Genomic DNA, 18,061 nt, shown 5'->3' with positions numbered 1-18,061 from the left:
TTCTGTGCAACACCCTTAAATACTTCCCTCAGCTATGGAGAAATTAAACCTTAATTTCTTAAGTAGAAAACTCAAGGTGTTTTGTGTAACAGGCTCCAGTTTCTGAATACAGGCTTTGTGCATTTCTCTGTTGTCTCTGATACTTCCACAGTATTAATATAGAACCTAGACCTGATCTATAATCAAACTACACATGGAAAGAGACCTTTATACAATATGGGACCTTTAAAGGAAATATGATTGATCGATACTGATTGATCCTCACCTCAGACTTGCCCAGACGGTCGTTGTTGGAAATGTCGAAGGTGTCTCCGGTGGCGGCGGTGTCCACTCCTCCTGTGCCTCTCTTCTGCAGCCGCAGGTTGTCCAGGATCTTGGAGAAACGTGCGTCCTGCAGAGCGTTTTCAGTCATTTGTAACATGGTGCAACAACCACAGTAAAAAACAAAACAAAAACAACCAACACTGATTTCCAAGAGCAGAAATTCAAAAGTTAATATTGATTCAAATTCACTCTAGTTTCATTACAGGATAGTTGTTTGAGCATTTTATCATCAGGATCCGAAGAAAGTTTTGGGCTGAAGTCGAGATTCAAACTTCATTCTTGACCTTGGAAACAGTAGTTGACACCACAAGGTCCATTCAGGAGCTTTTGACTGTATCACATGATCTTCCTCAGATTAAATCTAAAGGATGAGACTGGTGTAGTTTTCATTAAACAAACAGGAGGAAATAGAGCATTTGTTGAGGACTATTTTCAGCAGCGGATTAATCCACATTAGGTGGTCTAGAAGACAGATTGCTCCTGTCAACCTGGTTACGCTGTAACTATGTGTGTGTGTGTGTGTGTGTGTGTGTGTGTGTATGTGTGTGTGTGTTACCTTGCTGAGCTTTGGCAGGCGTACATGCACACCCGCCCTGAGGCCGGTGCCCAAGTTGGAGGGACATGTGAGGACGTAGCCCAGACGCTCGTTCCACATGAACTCCCAGCCTCTCTCCTGGATCAGATGCTCCACCTACAGGATGTTGATGAAGAGTTGAGCCGTCACACGAATTTGAATTTTTCAGATCTTATTTTACACACCAGTGTAGCTTTAATAAGACTCTACAGTGGTTTGAGCTAAATGCTAATGTCAGAAAAAGTATTCAATAAGTTTAAATTTTGACCTGATGATGGCGCGTGGCGGTGGCTGCACGCCACTGACGTTAACTATCAAAACGACCTGTTTGTGTTTATTTCCCAGCCTCCACTTCACCTGCTTGAGTCCTCTGCAGAACCTCTCAAACACCCTCTTCATGTTGCCTCCCTTCTCCATGGAGATGACTCTGGTGTGGTCCTCCTCGTTCACCCAGATCAGGAAGGTCTTCTCGTTGTTGTGCCTGAAGAGAAGCAGCTGAAGAGCTAAATAAAGAGCTCTGCAGGTGAAACACTGCTCTCATCATCAGACATGACTCAGCTGTCACCAAGGACCTGGTGTCAGCAGACACATTGATATTCAAGCTGCTGCTCGTCTGTGTTGAATTCATTTGTGCAACAGTGTTATGACACACACAGACACACACACACACACACACACACACACAAAAACACACTTCCTGTTGTTGGTTTAGCCGCCTGAAAATTGTTTTTTTTTCCACCAACATGCGTCAAAAGCAAAATCTGAATGTTTCTATCCACAGAACAAGGACGGATATTTATAATGAAATAAATGGTGCAGTGGATCAGCATGTGGGAGCTCTGCTGGTGACTGAAGGTGACCGGACCTTTTCCGTCAGAGCTCCAAACTGTGGAGCAGTCGCCCTGCTGAGATCAGACAGGACACATCTTTAATGTCTTTTAAAACTTTATTTTGTCATAAAGCTTTTCTGAATGTTTGATCTGTTGTTGATGTTTTATTTTCCCACAATACGGACAATCTGTATTTTACTTACTTCCATTTTGTGACGTGTTTGTTTTTCTCTTGTTTTTAATTCCTCTTTTATTTCTCTGAGGCTTTTTGTAACTTTGTTAAGAAAAGTGTTGTATAAATAAAGTTTTTTTTTTTTTTTATTGTTATGTGGCGGTTAGAGTCACACAGCATGCAGGAGAGCTGAGGAGACCCCTACCAGATGCCCCTGGCGTCTGGCCAGTCTCTGGCCATAAAGGCACATGTCAACAACGGAGAGACAGGCTTGTCAAACAAGAAGTGGTCCTGAGGGAGGGAGGGAGGGAGGGAGGGAGGAAGAGGAAGAGAACAGAGGTGGGGGGATGTTAAAGAGGAGAAGGAGTTTTCTATCATGTGGTGAAGAAAGTAACAAAGTACATTTCAAGTATAGTACAATTTAAGGTACTTATACTTGTATTGAGTATTTCTAATTCTTTGTACTTTAAACCTTTTAGAGGAGAAACTCTGAACTTCTTACTTCATTATATCTATTTATCTGAAAACTACAGTCACTTTGATTTAAACACAAAACTCAAGGTGAGATTATGAAATGACATTAAAAGGTTAAAGGCCCTGAACACCTCCCCAGGTGTTTTCAGTCATGTGGCTGATTATGAGACGGGCTCAGGGTGGAGCTGTGCACTGCTTCCTCCACCACTGGAAGAAACTACAACCTCCACCCAACTGAGAGGAGATCAGGGCTCTACAACAGGAACTGGGTGTGGGGGTGGTTGGGTGGGGGTGTCAGACATGTTGGCACTGGACTGCACTTCCTTTCCTCACTGAGCAGCGTTGGCCTTACCAGATCCCCCTGGAGTCGGGCCAGTCTCGGGCCATGAAGGCCGAGGTGAGTAACGGAGACACGGGCTTGTCGAACAGGAAGTGATCCTTATGTGGCGCAGCGTGAAACGGTCAGAGCAGAAAGGTCAGTAGACTGAGAGGATCGGCCTAAAGTCTTTTCATGTTCTGAGAGAGGAACTCCGACAGTTTAGTGTCGACAGAAAAAAATATAAATATATATGAATATATTCAAAATAAGTCATGAATGGTGTCGACCTTGTGTAAGAGATCAAGTTGATGAGTCCTTTCAACTTAAATACTAACTGTATATACATCATGTCTTTTAATTTCAGCTGTTAAACTTCAAGAGGTTTCATTTAAAAACAAGGTTGTTCCTTTTTTTCTTGGGAAATACTGAATGTTTTCACTTCCTCAGGTGTGTTTTAAGAAGGAAAAATGTTTCCTCGTTTGAACTTCTCATTTCAGATTTAAGACACAAAAATTAGGACTTGAGATTTGACTTTGATCACACGCCAAAAACGGCGGGAAGCATTGACCTATAACTTTAACACAGTTCAGGTCAGTTTAAAGAGGTTTTTCTTTATTAAAAAAATAAACCAATAAGCTGCTTCATCCACTGAAAGGTGCAGCAGCCAGTGTGTTTGTAGCTGACGTCAGTGCAGTAAAGCTTCAATGGAAAATGTTCAATTCCCCGGTTACATTCCTTTCATACCAGAAGTGAAAGAGGTCAGAGACCACAGGACACGATTTTCTTGGTTCTGTGTTTTTAGCCGAGATAAAACTCACATCAATGAGCTGCTGCTGCTCCTTCTCCGTCATGTCTCCCAGGCTGTAGTAATGTCCAGCCAGGTCTCCCTTCAGGCCGGCCAGGGCCGTCACCACCACCCGCTCCACCTCACGGCGCTCGGCCCTCGAACAGGCCGGGGGGAGGCTCAGCCCGCGGATACTGCGGCCGGTTCGGACACGGGAGGAAAGAACGTAATGCTCATCAAACATGCCGTGGGTCAGCTGGAAGGAGGGGAAGGACAGAGATGTTTTACAGGTGAAGGGAGAGTATGGATGGATGGATGGATGGATGGATGGATGGAGGGATGATGGAGAGGGTGGGGGTGTTAGGGTATAAACACCTTGGAGGAATCCAGGTCAGTGGGGTGTGTCATGGTTCTGGGGTCGTAGCCGTTGTGCCTGTCTTTGATGACGGGGTCAAAGAGCTCGCCAAACACCTGCAGGGAACAGAGAACAACGTCAGGGCTGTAGATTTGATGTCACACCGTAACATCCGTGACCTTTGACCCCTCTCACCTCGTAGCTCTCCTCGTCGCCAGCCACGCAGCCCACTGTCTTGATGAAGGGGTGTCCGGGGTTGTCGACTCCGGTTTGGATGCACTGGTCCAGGGTCCAGTTGTTGGGGGTCACCTTGTCCCTCAGTTTGGCGTAAATGGCCGGAGTCAGAGCCGCGGCCATGCAGTTGTTGTGTTTCCTCAGGTCAGGGAAGTCAGAGCTGCAGGAGAAGAAGAAGTGGGAAGATTTCTTCATAGAGTCGAACGTCTAATGATCCCGCTCACACTGCCAACTAGTGGAGACAACGTGGTTCTCCAGATTTACGTCACACATATTAAGACTTGAGATTTGACTTGGATTCAGCGGCCTTGAGACTCGACACCTTAAAAACTCTGACTTGACTCAAAGCCAAACATTCAGTTAGCAAGCGTTCAGCAGTAAATCAGAGTCTCAAGTCAAACAAGACGAGTCTTCATGACTAATAACGCATTACTATAAAGGCCTTATCGTCCAGTGAGCTTCGCATAGCCACATACTTTCCATAAACATATGTCTTATTTTTATCTGTCTTGAATTTCACCAGGTCAAAACTTGATACTTGAATGTTTTGACTTTTGAGTCGAGTTTGGACTCACAGCAGTCGAGTCCACAGCAGGTCAGGTCTTGATTTTTGTGATTTAAAGCTGCATTGATTAATTTAATGGCGCACCTACAAGCAAGACTAGAAGCTGTGGAGAGGACACCGACATATTACAAAGTTGATATGGCCAACGATTGACAGAAAATTCAATTGGCAACAGTTTTGATGATTGATTACCCGTCTTAGTTTTAAGTACAAATACCAAATAATCACTGGTACCAGCTTTTTAAATGTGAATATTTGCTAGTTTTCTTAGTTTCCTGTGACATTAAACTCAACGTTTTGGCTTTTCAACTGTTGGTCGGATGACAAAAACTATTTGAATATGTCGATTCAGGGAACGAAGATGAGCATTTTCCCACTATTTCCTGACATTTTATAAACTAAACAATCAAACAGTTATTGAAGAAAATAATTGCCAGACCAATTGAAAATAAAAATAATCAGTTTGTAATTCTGTGATGGAATAATACGACATTGCCTGAGGTTTTCTGTGTGTTACCGACAGACAAACAATCGATGCGATATGATAAAACACAACTTAAAACTAAAACCACTGAGGTCTGCAAACAAGGTTTTGACACAGGCTTCCTCTACAACACCAGGGCCACAAGATGGAGGACGGGCGCCCGGTCATCATAGTTGATATCCTACTTCCCTGGTGCAAATTTCTCACAAGTGTGTGCGACTAATCAAGCTATGTAGATGACAGATGACCTGGAGTGAACCTGGGGATGTTGAGGACAGAGAAAGGTTGTGAGTGAGCGGGAGAGAGAGAGAGAGAGAGAGAGAGAGAGAGAGAGAGAGTGAGTCAAAGGTAACGCAGCTGAAACCTGAGAGCGGGAGTGATACTGCAGGACGCTGCCAGAGCTGCGCTGTGACCTCTTCATACCGTCAGATATTCACTCAGTGTGTTGAAGATAGCCACACGCTCACACCGACCCTCAGCATGTGTTTTTATGGGACGCTTTCACGTTTAAACTCTTGAATGAGTTCAGAAACACTCCAAGTATTTCTGCTTGTGTCACAAAACAATGAGTCATTGTTCTGAAATGTGCCAGTGATGTGAAGCACGTAGTCACTTCCTGTGTTGTCCAGGCGGATAATTATAGACTATAATTATAGACTATTCACTGACTCATCAAGGTCATCCATCCACTGATCTTACAGTGAACACACACTCCTCATCTTCACCTGATTCCTCATGAGCCCGTCTTACCTGGGGGGATAAAGCTTCTTCTTGGCCTCAGCAGCCAGGGAGCTGTCGCTCAACAAGAAGCCGGTCGCCATCGTTCCCGCGCCCAAGCTGGCCAACAGCACAGCCTTGTTGCGGCCAGAGATCAGACGTGTGAAAGAGCTCGCCATCTTTTCCGCTCGTTGCGTAACTCTGTGTCGGAAGTAAAAGAGCTGGAGGAAAAAAACAAAGAATAACAGAAGAGACAGTTTTATCCAAGCTGCTGAGATTCATAGACGTGTGTATGAAATATGATACAGAACAACGAACGCTTCACAATCATTGGTCGTACCTAATCTGTCTCGTTCTAGCATTGCCATGGTAACGTGACACCTCTCACTACCGTGGCCATGAAACAGCAGCATTTAAAGCAGCAAAACTTCACAGAAAATTTTATTTACTTCAATGGAATCAAGTTTCACATCAAGTTCAATTTATTGGTGAACGCAAATCTGTGCCGTTGACCAATGACCAGCTGTCCTGACAATGCTAACCTTTGAGGGAACGTAGACCTAGAAAGATTAACAAAGGGGAAAGCTAATGTAGCTTATTAGCTACTTCGTACCGTCCAATTTTATTTAACCCCTCTGTGGGGGTAAAAACTGCTCCACAAAGGAGGAAAGTTTAATGTGACGACAGAAGTCGTTGGTACAAACACTTTTTAATAAACGGTGTGAACTTTTTGTCCTATTACAATGACAAAACTAGCATGCTAACCGATAGCTGTAGCAAGCAAGCTAGGAGAGCATTTCCCCGCTTCTTCAATAACAATCCTGATAACAAAATGGCGGCCGTGGGAGGTGCAGACAAAACTTAGTTATAGTCTTATACTTAGTCGTATACTTAGTCTATATTTAAAGAAAGTTATAGTGACTGGAGTTGTTATTACTAGTATCAGACATGTCTGTTTGAAATTCTTTCTACGCACTGGTTTGGACCAAATCAAGTCTTCTTCACTGCTCTCAAACTGTAACCCTACACAGGAAGTTGTGCTGTGCAGCCACTCCCAACTGCTGAATTAGAGCAGCAAAGAAGAATTGATTTCTGGTAAATAGCATTATGTTAGCTGTTAGCAAAATGTCAACAGTCAAATTAGATGATAAAAGAAAGAGTCTCTGGCCTTCATGTATCTATTTAAGATCTAAAAAAGGGTTGAACCTGAGGCCATGCAATACAACAACCATATGCACACAGGGTTAGCAATATAATGCTGTTAAAAAACAAACAATTAACGCAGCGGTATCAGATCGGTACCGAGTATCAGCAGATGCACAAGTTCAAGTATCAGAAGCGGTATCTTGAAGTAAAAAATGGTATACGAACATCTCTAACAGTAGGTGCGTTTCCATTAACCTGCTTAATGCGCAATTTGAAACAGCGAACTAAAAAAACAAGTAATGGAAACACGTGTATTGCAAAATAAATCTCAAATATGGCAAATAAATGTAAACGCTCGCGTGAGGTGGTTTTTCAGACTAACAGACAGAGTAATATTTCACACAACTGAAAGGGAGACACGTTTTTTTTGCTGGAAATCCATTATCACGTTTAATTGGAACGATGTCGCGAGAGGAGAAGCTTTATTCGCTTTATAACATCACTCAGTGGAAACGCAGACCATTCGCATTTGTGTTTTGTCGAGTTTTCTAAATTCTATTTTGAGCAAAGCTGCGATGGAAACCCGGCTAGTGACGAGCATGTTCCCGACCGGCTCATTATTTCTGCATCACCAAGGTTACAGGACAAAATTTTACATGAAAAAGACATGCAGTTAAAATTTTGTTGCACCACTTTCTGGTGTGAACAGGTCTTTACTCTGCAGATGCATTAACGCCAACAGCGTCACTGTTTCAGCGTATTACTGATTCATGTCATGTGATTGTTGAGGTTGGATTAGATCTTCCTCAAACAGCAGAGCCTTTCCCAACAAATCACATATAAATGTTCAGTTCCTCGGCTCAAGTCTCTGTGAATATACAGCAAGTCAAACCTGCTGCTTCGATGATCCCCCCGCAGGTTTTTGTTCAATACAGTAACGAGATTAGAGAGGGCGGGGGGCGCGGCAGATGCTCTTAGCCTCTTAGCATTATCATAGTCTCCCGCCCACAGAAGGGCAGGTTTCATCTGACAACTCATGCTTCAGTAATGAACAGAAGACATCCGTCTTAAACTCAGGGTGAAAGGACAGGTGGGACATGAGACAGCTCCCACATGCAGGTAGAAATTAGAATGTGGTTGCCAGTTAAGTCCATTAAAATTAATTTAAAATGCTAAATTTAATGCTTTAATTAGGTTTAATGAATAATGACTGTTGTAAGTAGAAGGTCATTTTGCAGCTCGTCCTTCACAGAGTGGGAACAGACCATGAGACTGTGTCTTAATATAGAGGGAGGCTGTGAAGGCATCATTACTCCTGTTAATCCTGGTCAGAGGTGAAACATGGCCGACCAGCATGAACTACACTACACCTACACTGAACTGATAGCTGAGGAGTAACAGTAATCACATGATTTTCATCTACTACATTTCCCCCCGCTGATTCTTTTTTCCATTCACCCTGCAGAGGGTAGAGACTGCAGACTCTTCAGGTCAGTGGTAATATTATTTATAGATCACTGGGGGGCAGTTGTGCTGCCAGGATCCACTGCCAAGACCCCAAGCCGTCTCTGGCTCACAACCCAGTGACATTCTGGACTGATCACAAGACCAGACCCTCATGAGGACATGTCAGCTGGGCAGAGGGATGGAAACAGGGACAGAGGAAGGTAAAGAACATGGAATAACAGAGATAGTGATTAAAAAAAAAACCCCATTAGGTACAAGAGGATGATTTCTAGATAAATAAGTTAAAGTTTAGACCCTGGCTAAATGGTGCAACCGTCGTCTGGCTGCAAAGCCTCTGCTGCTAATTGACACGGTGGATCATGTGGTCTTATGGTCAGGATTACACCGAAACCACCACAGACTCAGCCTCCCCTCCCCTGACCAGTGTGACCTTTTAACTCTGAGTGAGTACGTGCAGGACGTAAGACCAGCTTCGTCCTCTTCAAAGGACACACAGACAAGTCTACACCGCCTCAGGTTTTAAAACATTCATGTACATTACATTTACATTTTCATGTAACGCGCCCTGCTTGGAGAAATATTTGACTGCATGAACTTTCTTTCATTTCTAACTCCTCTTTAGGCCTTGTTATATTTTGTTCAGCTCCATATAGACTCATCATCACAGGCTTCTAGCTCTGCTCCACCTCTCTGACATTAAACATGTAACTTTTAAAGAATGCGCTCCCTGATTAACCCCCTCAGATTAACGATATGTCAAAAACATGCAAACAGAAGCATAAAACTGATCAATATAAGTTCTATTGTCTTTGACACATGCTCTACAAATGATTTTACAGACACTTTGAGATGTATTTGTAGGAAATGGAAGCTAATGAAGGGTTTCTGCAAGAGGAAAAAAAAGAAAAGGTACAGTACCTGTAGAGAAGCTGCTCTGCTGAAAGTCTCTGGTTAAAGAGCTTTTCACTCTCCTCTCACCGGGGGCTCCACCCCCTCATGCGGGATTAAAAACCAGAGACCAATCATAAGTTCAGAAACACACCGTTATAAACCAATAGAGGGCAGCTGACATGAGCTACATCAGTACAGCCCGCTCATGTGGAGCCATGAGGACAGAGGGTCCGATATCACCGTCCAGTTTGACCTTGATATTTCAACTGCAGCCACTCACACACTCACACATGATCTCCTCCTACTACTCTGACTCTTACAGTCCTTGACCCTGAGAGCTCTTCTCAACCAAACACAGAAAACAGACCTGAATTACGAACAAAATAAGTTTCCAGGCGACAGAAAAACTCATGAACACACCAGCGTTTGCCCTGGTTTGTGGCTCATGGAGTTACTGGAGTTCAGATGATTCAGACATTATTACAGCTATTTATCAATCAACTATCATTTGGCATCATTAGCCGACATATTCATTATTAGCTCATCTTCTTCCAACACCATAAATCAGCAACCGACTCCATGAGCCTCAAACGTGCGAGTGTGTTCATAAATTTTTAGTGTCACTTGGAAGCTTCTTTGTAATTTGGCTCCATTTTGTTCTGTGTTTGGTTGTATTTTGTTTGATTGTATTTTCTGGTATTTGGTTGCGTTTTCTGAATTTGATTGTCTGAGTTTGCAGCACTTTTCCCGTGTTGTTAAACTGTTTCAGACATTGTCTTCAGCTTCCATCATCTGTTATAACAACAACTTCCAACTACATTATAATTCACGTTTTTGCTTTTATTTTGAAGCCTGGAGTGTGTCAGTCTCTACATTACACAGAGAAATGATGGAAAAATACAACAGCAAACCTTGAATTTCAAAATAATACAGCAATGTAAGAAAGTAAAGGTCTTAAACACTAATGCATTAAAGCGTTAAAAGCTTCCTGACATGAGGAACGGGCCAAAATAAATGAAAAAACCTAATGAAACTCAGCAACAGTCACCTACCAGGATAAGAGTCGTCTGGAGGACAGAGGGGGGATCATGCTATATTCATGCTATAAACAAGTTTAGAGTCTACTGACTTTCTTTATAAATGAATAGTGCAAACATATTACTATTGTACTAATACAACAAGGTTTAAAATATTTAAAATATGATTAAATGATCACATGGACAATGAACTAATAATAATAATAACAGTGATTCATGGAAAAGAAGTTTGACTGTTGGATTTTGTTGCATGTAAGAAACTTTTCAGGCCGATTCTTTAAAAAAAAAAAAAAAAAAGAGCAGATATGACGACTTTTCAAAATCAGAAACCTTTGTGTACAAAATGACTGATATTACAAAACTGAAAGGACGTGAAGATTTGTAGCAAACGTGCTTCTGATTGTCAAGATACGTAACAATATCTCAGATCTGTAAAGTCTGTTTTTAGAGCTGGAATGTTTGTCAGATACAAAGATTTTCGCTGTAACATGCAAAAGCGACAACATAAACCTCCGGCGGTGACAGATGAGTAAAGATATAAAAACGTTGAAGTGAAGTCTACATCTCCTGCGACTGTGACCACAGACGAGTCAGTGAGTATTAAGGTGGATTAAATATGTGAACTGTGCTTCCAGTGTCTCTCCACACACGTATGTATCACACAAAAGGCCGGATTACCGACCTGCCAACTCACCCGGGAACACAGACTCCCAGGACCCCCCCCCCAAAAAAATACCCCGGTTCAATGTGTGGCAGTTGTTTTAAGGTCATTTCATTTTGTTGCAGTTTTGTTTGGGATCAAAGAAATGACTCAATGATTATGAGCTAATAATCAGTGCTGTCTGATATTCAGGCCAAGACAGTGATTTTTCTCCAGATATCAAGATATCAAGTCCAGTGTGAAGCATTTTAAAGCAGCAGTATCTGGTTTGGAGCCACCAGGGGGCAGCAGAAAACACTGTGAACACAACACTGACACATTATGTGTAAAGATGCCAGTGAGTGCAAAACAGAGAAGATCATGTTCCCTTCTCTTGATCTGTTCGATTAGAGGACACGTAAACGGCATAAAAGCTGCACCGATCAATGTGTTAATACCCGACTCCTCAGTTTTCCCTGCAGAACATTTTAGCGTCTTTCAGCTCTTTGTTTTGTTTTTACAGCTGTGGAACATAACGGAAAATTTGGCTGCTAAAGATCCAGATGTTTTTCAATTGTTGGGGACAAAAACTGAGTTAAAGGGAGAGACGTTCATCAGGTTCAACACAAATAAAGCTCCAGATAAACTTTATAAGATGATAATATGTCAGTGTTGTGTTTACAGATTGTTCTACTCCTCAGCTTTAAAAATACTAATTATTCCTGCTTTAACCTGCATGTTTTCTTCATACGTCCTGTGGAGATACTGTGCTCACATGATGCATCCTTGTAAATTGAAGGGGCCTTGTAATATCCCAGCATCCAGAAACTGCCCACAATGCAGGGGGGGGTGAGGGGCAGGGGTTAATCGGCGCCCGGCGGCTCAGTTTTGACCCACAAAGCAGGTTAATGTGGCCATGACGTTACAAATAATACAAAACTCATCTGACGGTGTTTATGTGCAAGACTACAGAGGCAGTTGTTTGGTATTTACAGTGTGATAGCAGCAACTGGTTCCCGTCTAGTGTTGAGCAGCTAACACAGATGTTTCCACAGTTGCGGTTTGTATGGCAAAGATAGTTGTGTATGTTACAGTCCGTTCTGTTTACTACATATATATACATCACATATTCATACAACAAGGCACATTTTCTCCTGAGTTTCCGAAGCACAACCACGGCGGTGTTTCGTGTAACCACTCCTGCTTTTACTAAGAACGAACCTCCCGTTTCCTTCAGTCACTGTCTGCCTGTTTTTTACACGGTGAAACTTATGATGAAATATCATGTTTGTGTGTGAGGTGAAGGTATAATTATCCAGGTGGTACTCGGGGTTCGATCTTCAGTGACAGCTCGTACAGGGTGTCTTCATCCATCACTAGTGTCTTATCCAGGAGGAACTGAGTCACCTGAGGGCAGGCAGGATGGACACAGTTAAATCTGCTCACTTCATATTGCAGGAATGACTGAACAGTGAAGACGGTGGATTTATCAGACTCACCTTGGGTTGGTGCTCTATCCTGTAAGGTGCTTGCTGGAACTGACGAATCTCCCGGATGATGTGAGAAATCTGAGAAAGCAGAGGCGACGTGAGTTCAGGACAAACCTGACGATTCAAACCTACAAAGCCCGAACAAAACGACACGTAAAGAGCGTTTTCACCAGGTTACACCTGCTTCTTTTTAGTCTCCGGCTAGTCAACACACCAGCCACTGCTCAGTAACCAGTGGCACACCCTCCACACCTCCCACCCACACTACTCTGGAAGTTTTCAAACGCCAGATTTTATTTTGAAAATCCAGGGTTGTGTTATAGTCTGGATGGGAAAAACTGAGTTAAATTCCCATTTTAACGCTACAACTTCACTGTTCCTCGCTCGTAGTATTTTTTGCAACTAATCAACTGCAAAGTAGAAAACCTGCTAACTTCAGGTGAGGCTGTTTATCTACCTGTACCTCATTGGTCGCCAGTGTCAGGTGTAAATATCAAACATGTATAAAAAACAAATTTTGAAACAATGGATCATAGATTTCATTTCTACAAAAGCAGCTTCTTGTTGACGACCATTCATTTTGCAGCTATAGCTTGCAGGCTAATGAAGCTAACGTTATCTCCACTGAGTTGATTGAAAATTAAAATCTCTGAATGACTTTTTAATGTTCCAGCTCGACTCGTTTTAAAACAAAGATCCCGTAAAATAAACTGGTTAAACATTCGCAGGAATCCAAAGGCTGACGCTGATGGTTTCTGAGCTTTGATTCAATAATCACTGATCAATCAGTCAGTTCGATCTTCACGAGGATTATAAACAGTGCATCTTTACCATCCTCATCTTGGAGAAGTTAACCAGGCCCTCCTCTGTGAAGTTGGGCGTCCCCTCCTCAATGAAAGCCAGGTCGGTGAGGTACATGCCCAGGTACGGCACACACGGAGGGTTACAGCTACACACACACACACACACACACACACACACACACACACACACACACACACACACACACACACACACACACACAGGGTAAATATCAGACCTCCTGTAAAGTCTGGATCTACACGTGTCCCTCTTTCCTCTGAGGAGAAGCAGTTATTTACTTTTTCAGCGTCTCTCTGAGATTCTTGAACCTCCCCTCTGATGACACCGTCTTCTGCAGCCGGTCCATCAGCGCCTTGGTCTGGAAAACAAACACATTTATAAACAGTCTTGTTGCTCGATTAAACTGTGTTCATAAAGAAGGGACTCCCACCTGTTTGCAGACTTTGGCCCAGGTCTTCTTCAGCCTGTAGATGGCACTGCGGTTGAGCGCGGAGGTGATCTCCAGCACGCCGTTGTAGTTGTTGAGGCAGCGACAGATGTCGGCCACCGCCAGCCACTTCTCTATGGAGCTGGCCCGGGAGCCCACGTCAGTATGGGTCATGATCTGAGACGCCACCAGGTTACTCATCTGTGGGGAGAACAAATAACTAACTTACCAGTTTATTAGGTACACCTGCTTAAATGTAGTTTGGGTGGAAACGGTTTTAAAGAGATGTTGATTCAGCTTTACGATCTTGTAGCTGCCCCACAGTGACCTGACACAACCACAGAATTTCAAAATAAAAGGTTTCAGCCTCACGTCGTTGAAGTGCTGGCTCGTCTTCATGATGTACGGCGTCCTCTCCGTTTTGTCGACCTTCATCCAGCCCTGACCCAGGAACTCCCTGCAGGACAGGAAACACTCAGCGGCACGTTCTTCACTTTCTTTAACTTGAGTAACTTCAGTTCAAACAGTTTGATTCTTTTATGTGTTTAATAAAACACTGGAAAAGCTTCAGTTACTGAATCAGTCTTTATTGAAAACTTTCCTCCTCGGACTCTGTATGTTGTTTACTTGTCTGTAGTTTTACATTCATAAAAAAATGACGTTATAGTGTTTTACAAACCACCTATTTAAAGTGTTGCATGTTCATCTTAAATGCTATTGCACATGTACAGAACAGAGTGCTTTGCATTGTATATTTTCATTGTATAGCAGCAGTAGCATTTCTACTTTATCTTATTTATTTTAGATTCTGTTTCTATTCTGATTTTATTTCCTATCAGATCTGCTTTGCTTTTGTGCTGCTGTGTCAAATTTGAATTTCTTCCAGAGGGATCAATAAAGGTTCATCTCATGGTATACTGCACTACCAGTTAATCTGGTTTATTACCAGTATGTGTTACTTGTTGTATCTGATGTTTTTGTTGGGTATTTTATTCGTGTATTATTTTATTTTATTTTATTTTATCTGGTGCAATCTTCAAATGTCTTAATCCTGCTTCAACTCTGTAAATCTCTTTGCAGCAGCTGAATAAATAAAGTTTATTATTATCATTATAAATCAAAGTGTATCAGTTGAATACAGTATTTATTTTCCCGATGATTAAAACCAGATTACACAGATCTCTCTGGGAAACTTTCCTGAAGACGATTAAAAAAAATCACAGACGTGTGAAATAACTGTTCACATCTCCGAGCTGCGTGTGTGTGTGTGTGTGTGTGTTTTGTCTCGTTTTAAAACAACCCTGGGGTCATGTGACTTCAGTCAGCTGTGACGCACTCACTCGTAGGGGATGCTCCTGAACACGATGTGATCCAGCAGTGTGATCTGTTCGGCCAGTTCCATCGCCGACAGGGACTCAAAACACTCTGCTTTAGGACTCTCCGCCTGGAAACACACACACACACACACACACACACACACACACACACACACACACACACACACACACACACACACACACACACTGTACAGTTTGTATTCTACTGTGTAGAGAGGGAGAGCTGGTTCAGAGACCTAAGCACCACACCGACACTAACACTGATAATCCACCTCTACCTGAACACACACTAACTACAACCAGAGCTTCTCATCAGAGGAGCGACTTCCTCAGAACAACGACGACGTGACTCTTACCACGATGAAGTGCAGCAGGGGGCAGCTCTTCTGTTCCACAACCAGGAGAGAAGTTATTTCAACAGCTGCTCAGAGCTTTATTTAATGACACACCTGCTGTTAGTTACTGTGTGTAACAACAGGTGAGATACTGTGTGTAACAACAGGTGAGATACTGTGTAACAACAGGTGAGATACTGTGTGTAACAACAGGTGAGATACTGTGTAACAACAGGTGAGATACTGTGTAACAACAGGTGAGATACTGTGTAACAACAGGTGAGATACTGTGTAACAACAGGTGAGATACTGTGTAACAACAGGTGAGATACTGACCATCTGCAGGATGTCCTCTATCTTCAGCTGAGCGTCGTCCTGTTCATCTTGAGAAAGGGCACTGAGGAGAAAAACACTGTTACAGCAACAGTCCACAGCAGTGTGTGTGTGTGTGTGTGTGTGTGTGTGTGTGTGTGTGTGTGTGTGTGTGTGTGTGTGGCCATGAATCTTATGTATTATATAATATCAATGTTTATTATTATTATATGTCCTGATTTCTGATGCGATCAATATTGATAATGAGTTTAAACATTTGAATATATCTGATTCATCAATTTGATTCATTTTCTTTACACAACACATCATTTAAATGAACATTAAGTTATTTGTGACTGAGAAATGTGATCAGGACATTTCACAGAGGAAAAATAAACTTTCTGGTGGAGAAACTATAAAAACTTTTCAAAACTTCTCTGGTTTCTGTTTTTGTCTTTTATCGACCGACACGTATGAAAGTGAAATTTATCATGAACTCAACTCAAACTGAATCTATGAATGTTAATGTAGTGGATGGATGAGTGGATGGATGAACAGATGGATGGATGAATAGATGGATGGATGGATGAACAGATGGATGGATGAATAGATGGATGGATGAACAGATGGATGGATGAATAGATGGATGAACAGATGGATGGATGAATAGATGGATGGATGGATGAACAGATGGATGAACAGATGGATGGATGAATAGATGGATGGATGAATAGATGGATGAACAGATGGATGGATGAACAGATGGATGGATGGATGAACAGATGGATGAACAGATGGATGGATGAATAGATGGATGGATGAACAGATGGATGGATGAATAGATGGATGAACAGATGGATGGATGAACAGATGGATGGATGAACAGATGGATGGATGGATGAACAGATGGATGAACAGATGGATGGATGAATAGATTGATGGATGAACAGATGGATGGATGAAAAGATGGATGGATGAATAGATGGATGAACAGATGGATGGATGAACAGATGGATGGATGAACGGATGGATGGATGAACAGATGGATGAACAGATGGATGGATGAACAGATGGATGGATGAATAGATGGATGAACAGATGGATGGATGAACAGATGGATGGATGGATGAACAGATGGATGAACAGATGGATGGATGAATAGATGGATGGATGAACAGATGGATGGATGAAAAGATGGATGGATGAATAGATGGATGAACAGATGGATGGATGAACAGATGGATGGATGAACGGATGGATGGATGAACAGATGGATGAACAGATGGATGGATGAGCAGATGGATGGATGAATAGATTGATGGATGGATGAATAGATTGATTGATGGATGGATGAATAGATGGATGAATAGATGGATGAATAGATTGATTGATGGATGAACAGATGGATGGGTGAGCAGATGGATGGATGAGCAGATGGATGGATGAATAGATGGATGGACGAACAGATGGATGGATGAACAGATGGATGGATGAATAGATGGATGGATGAACAGATGGATGGATGAACGGATGGATGGATGAACAGATGGATGGATGAACAGATGGATGGATGAGATGAATAGATGGATGAACAGATGGATGGATGAACAGATGGATGGATGAGCAGATGGATGAGCAGATGGATGGATGAACAGATGGATGGATGAACAGATGGATGGATGAACGGATGGATGGATGAACAGATGGATGGATGAACAGATGGATGGATGAACAGATGTGTACCTTAATATATTAGTTGTTGCTTTCCTCTCTTGCGGCAGCAGGTCTGGATCTCGCAGCACCTCGTCCAACAGACCGATCACTCCCGTCTTCAGGTCACTGTTCAGTTCAAAGTCCTGAAGAAAAACACATTCAAACACATTCAAACACATTAATACACTGAGCTGCAGTGACTGAACAGACTGACGCAGGTCCAGGTCTGTGGCGCCCTCTAGAGGACATTTACAGGCGTGTACACAGCAGCTCCTCCTGTGGCTTCACAGACCTCGACACTGACATGTGCACAATTAATAACTGAACAACCAGCTGTTTAAGTATTAATGACATTTACTTTTCCTTGACTTTCCACAGTCCTGCGTGTTTCATCACCACACAAGTTTTCACAGGTGTTTAACTCTTCAGCTCTCATCACTGAACCCTGTTCATCAATACGAGCAGGTGATTAACTGTTCACTTTTCAGGTGACGAACGTCCACGTGCAAAAATAACTTCTTATGTAACGTTAAATGAAAACGATCGTCCTTTCAGCAGCTTCCCCAGGGAGGAGGCCGACCTTTCTGCAGCGTCCTGGTGGGGGGGGGGGGG

At 42.6% G+C, this 18,061-nt stretch overlaps 1 protein-coding gene across 2 annotated transcripts in view; it reads right to left on the bottom strand.

The window, feature by feature from the left end:
• The window catches only part of LOC111217871 (ras-specific guanine nucleotide-releasing factor 2-like), a 42,700-nt gene that overhangs the window by 1,069 nt on the left and 23,570 nt on the right, over positions 1 to 18,061 (bottom strand). Inside the window, exons 19-35 of one of the 2 annotated variants that reach the window (XM_022739886.1) lie at positions 17,480 to 17,592; positions 15,761 to 15,821; positions 15,093 to 15,196; positions 14,125 to 14,209; positions 13,756 to 13,953; positions 13,604 to 13,683; positions 13,335 to 13,452; positions 12,513 to 12,581; positions 12,340 to 12,420; positions 5,866 to 6,053; positions 4,028 to 4,226; positions 3,853 to 3,948; positions 3,512 to 3,733; positions 2,106 to 2,191; positions 1,256 to 1,379; positions 881 to 1,015; positions 266 to 391 (exon numbers count right to left, since the gene is read on the bottom strand). In XM_022739886.1, the coding sequence (XP_022595607.1) occupies positions 266 to 391; positions 881 to 1,015; positions 1,256 to 1,379; positions 2,106 to 2,191; positions 3,512 to 3,733; positions 3,853 to 3,948; positions 4,028 to 4,226; positions 5,866 to 6,053; positions 12,340 to 12,420; positions 12,513 to 12,581; positions 13,335 to 13,452; positions 13,604 to 13,683; positions 13,756 to 13,953; positions 14,125 to 14,209; positions 15,093 to 15,196; positions 15,761 to 15,821; positions 17,480 to 17,592 (2,085 nt within the window). Of the gene's footprint in view, positions 1 to 265; positions 392 to 880; positions 1,016 to 1,255; positions 1,380 to 2,105; positions 2,192 to 3,511; positions 3,734 to 3,852; positions 3,949 to 4,027; positions 4,227 to 5,865; positions 6,054 to 9,363; positions 9,425 to 12,339; positions 12,421 to 12,512; positions 12,582 to 13,334; positions 13,453 to 13,603; positions 13,684 to 13,755; positions 13,954 to 14,124; positions 14,210 to 15,092; positions 15,197 to 15,760; positions 15,822 to 17,479; positions 17,593 to 18,061 lie in introns of those variants that run through there. The other variant, XM_022739885.1, reaches the window with a different exon arrangement.

This window comes from Seriola dumerili, unplaced genomic scaffold (genome assembly GCF_002260705.1).
Source record: "Seriola dumerili isolate Sdu_G_001 unplaced genomic scaffold, Sdu_1.0 BDQW01000047.1, whole genome shotgun sequence".
Lineage (NCBI taxonomy): Eukaryota > Metazoa > Chordata > Actinopteri > Carangiformes > Carangidae > Seriola > Seriola dumerili.
Note: the sequence above shows the minus strand (reverse complement) of the source record. Positions and strands in the feature narration are given on the sequence as shown.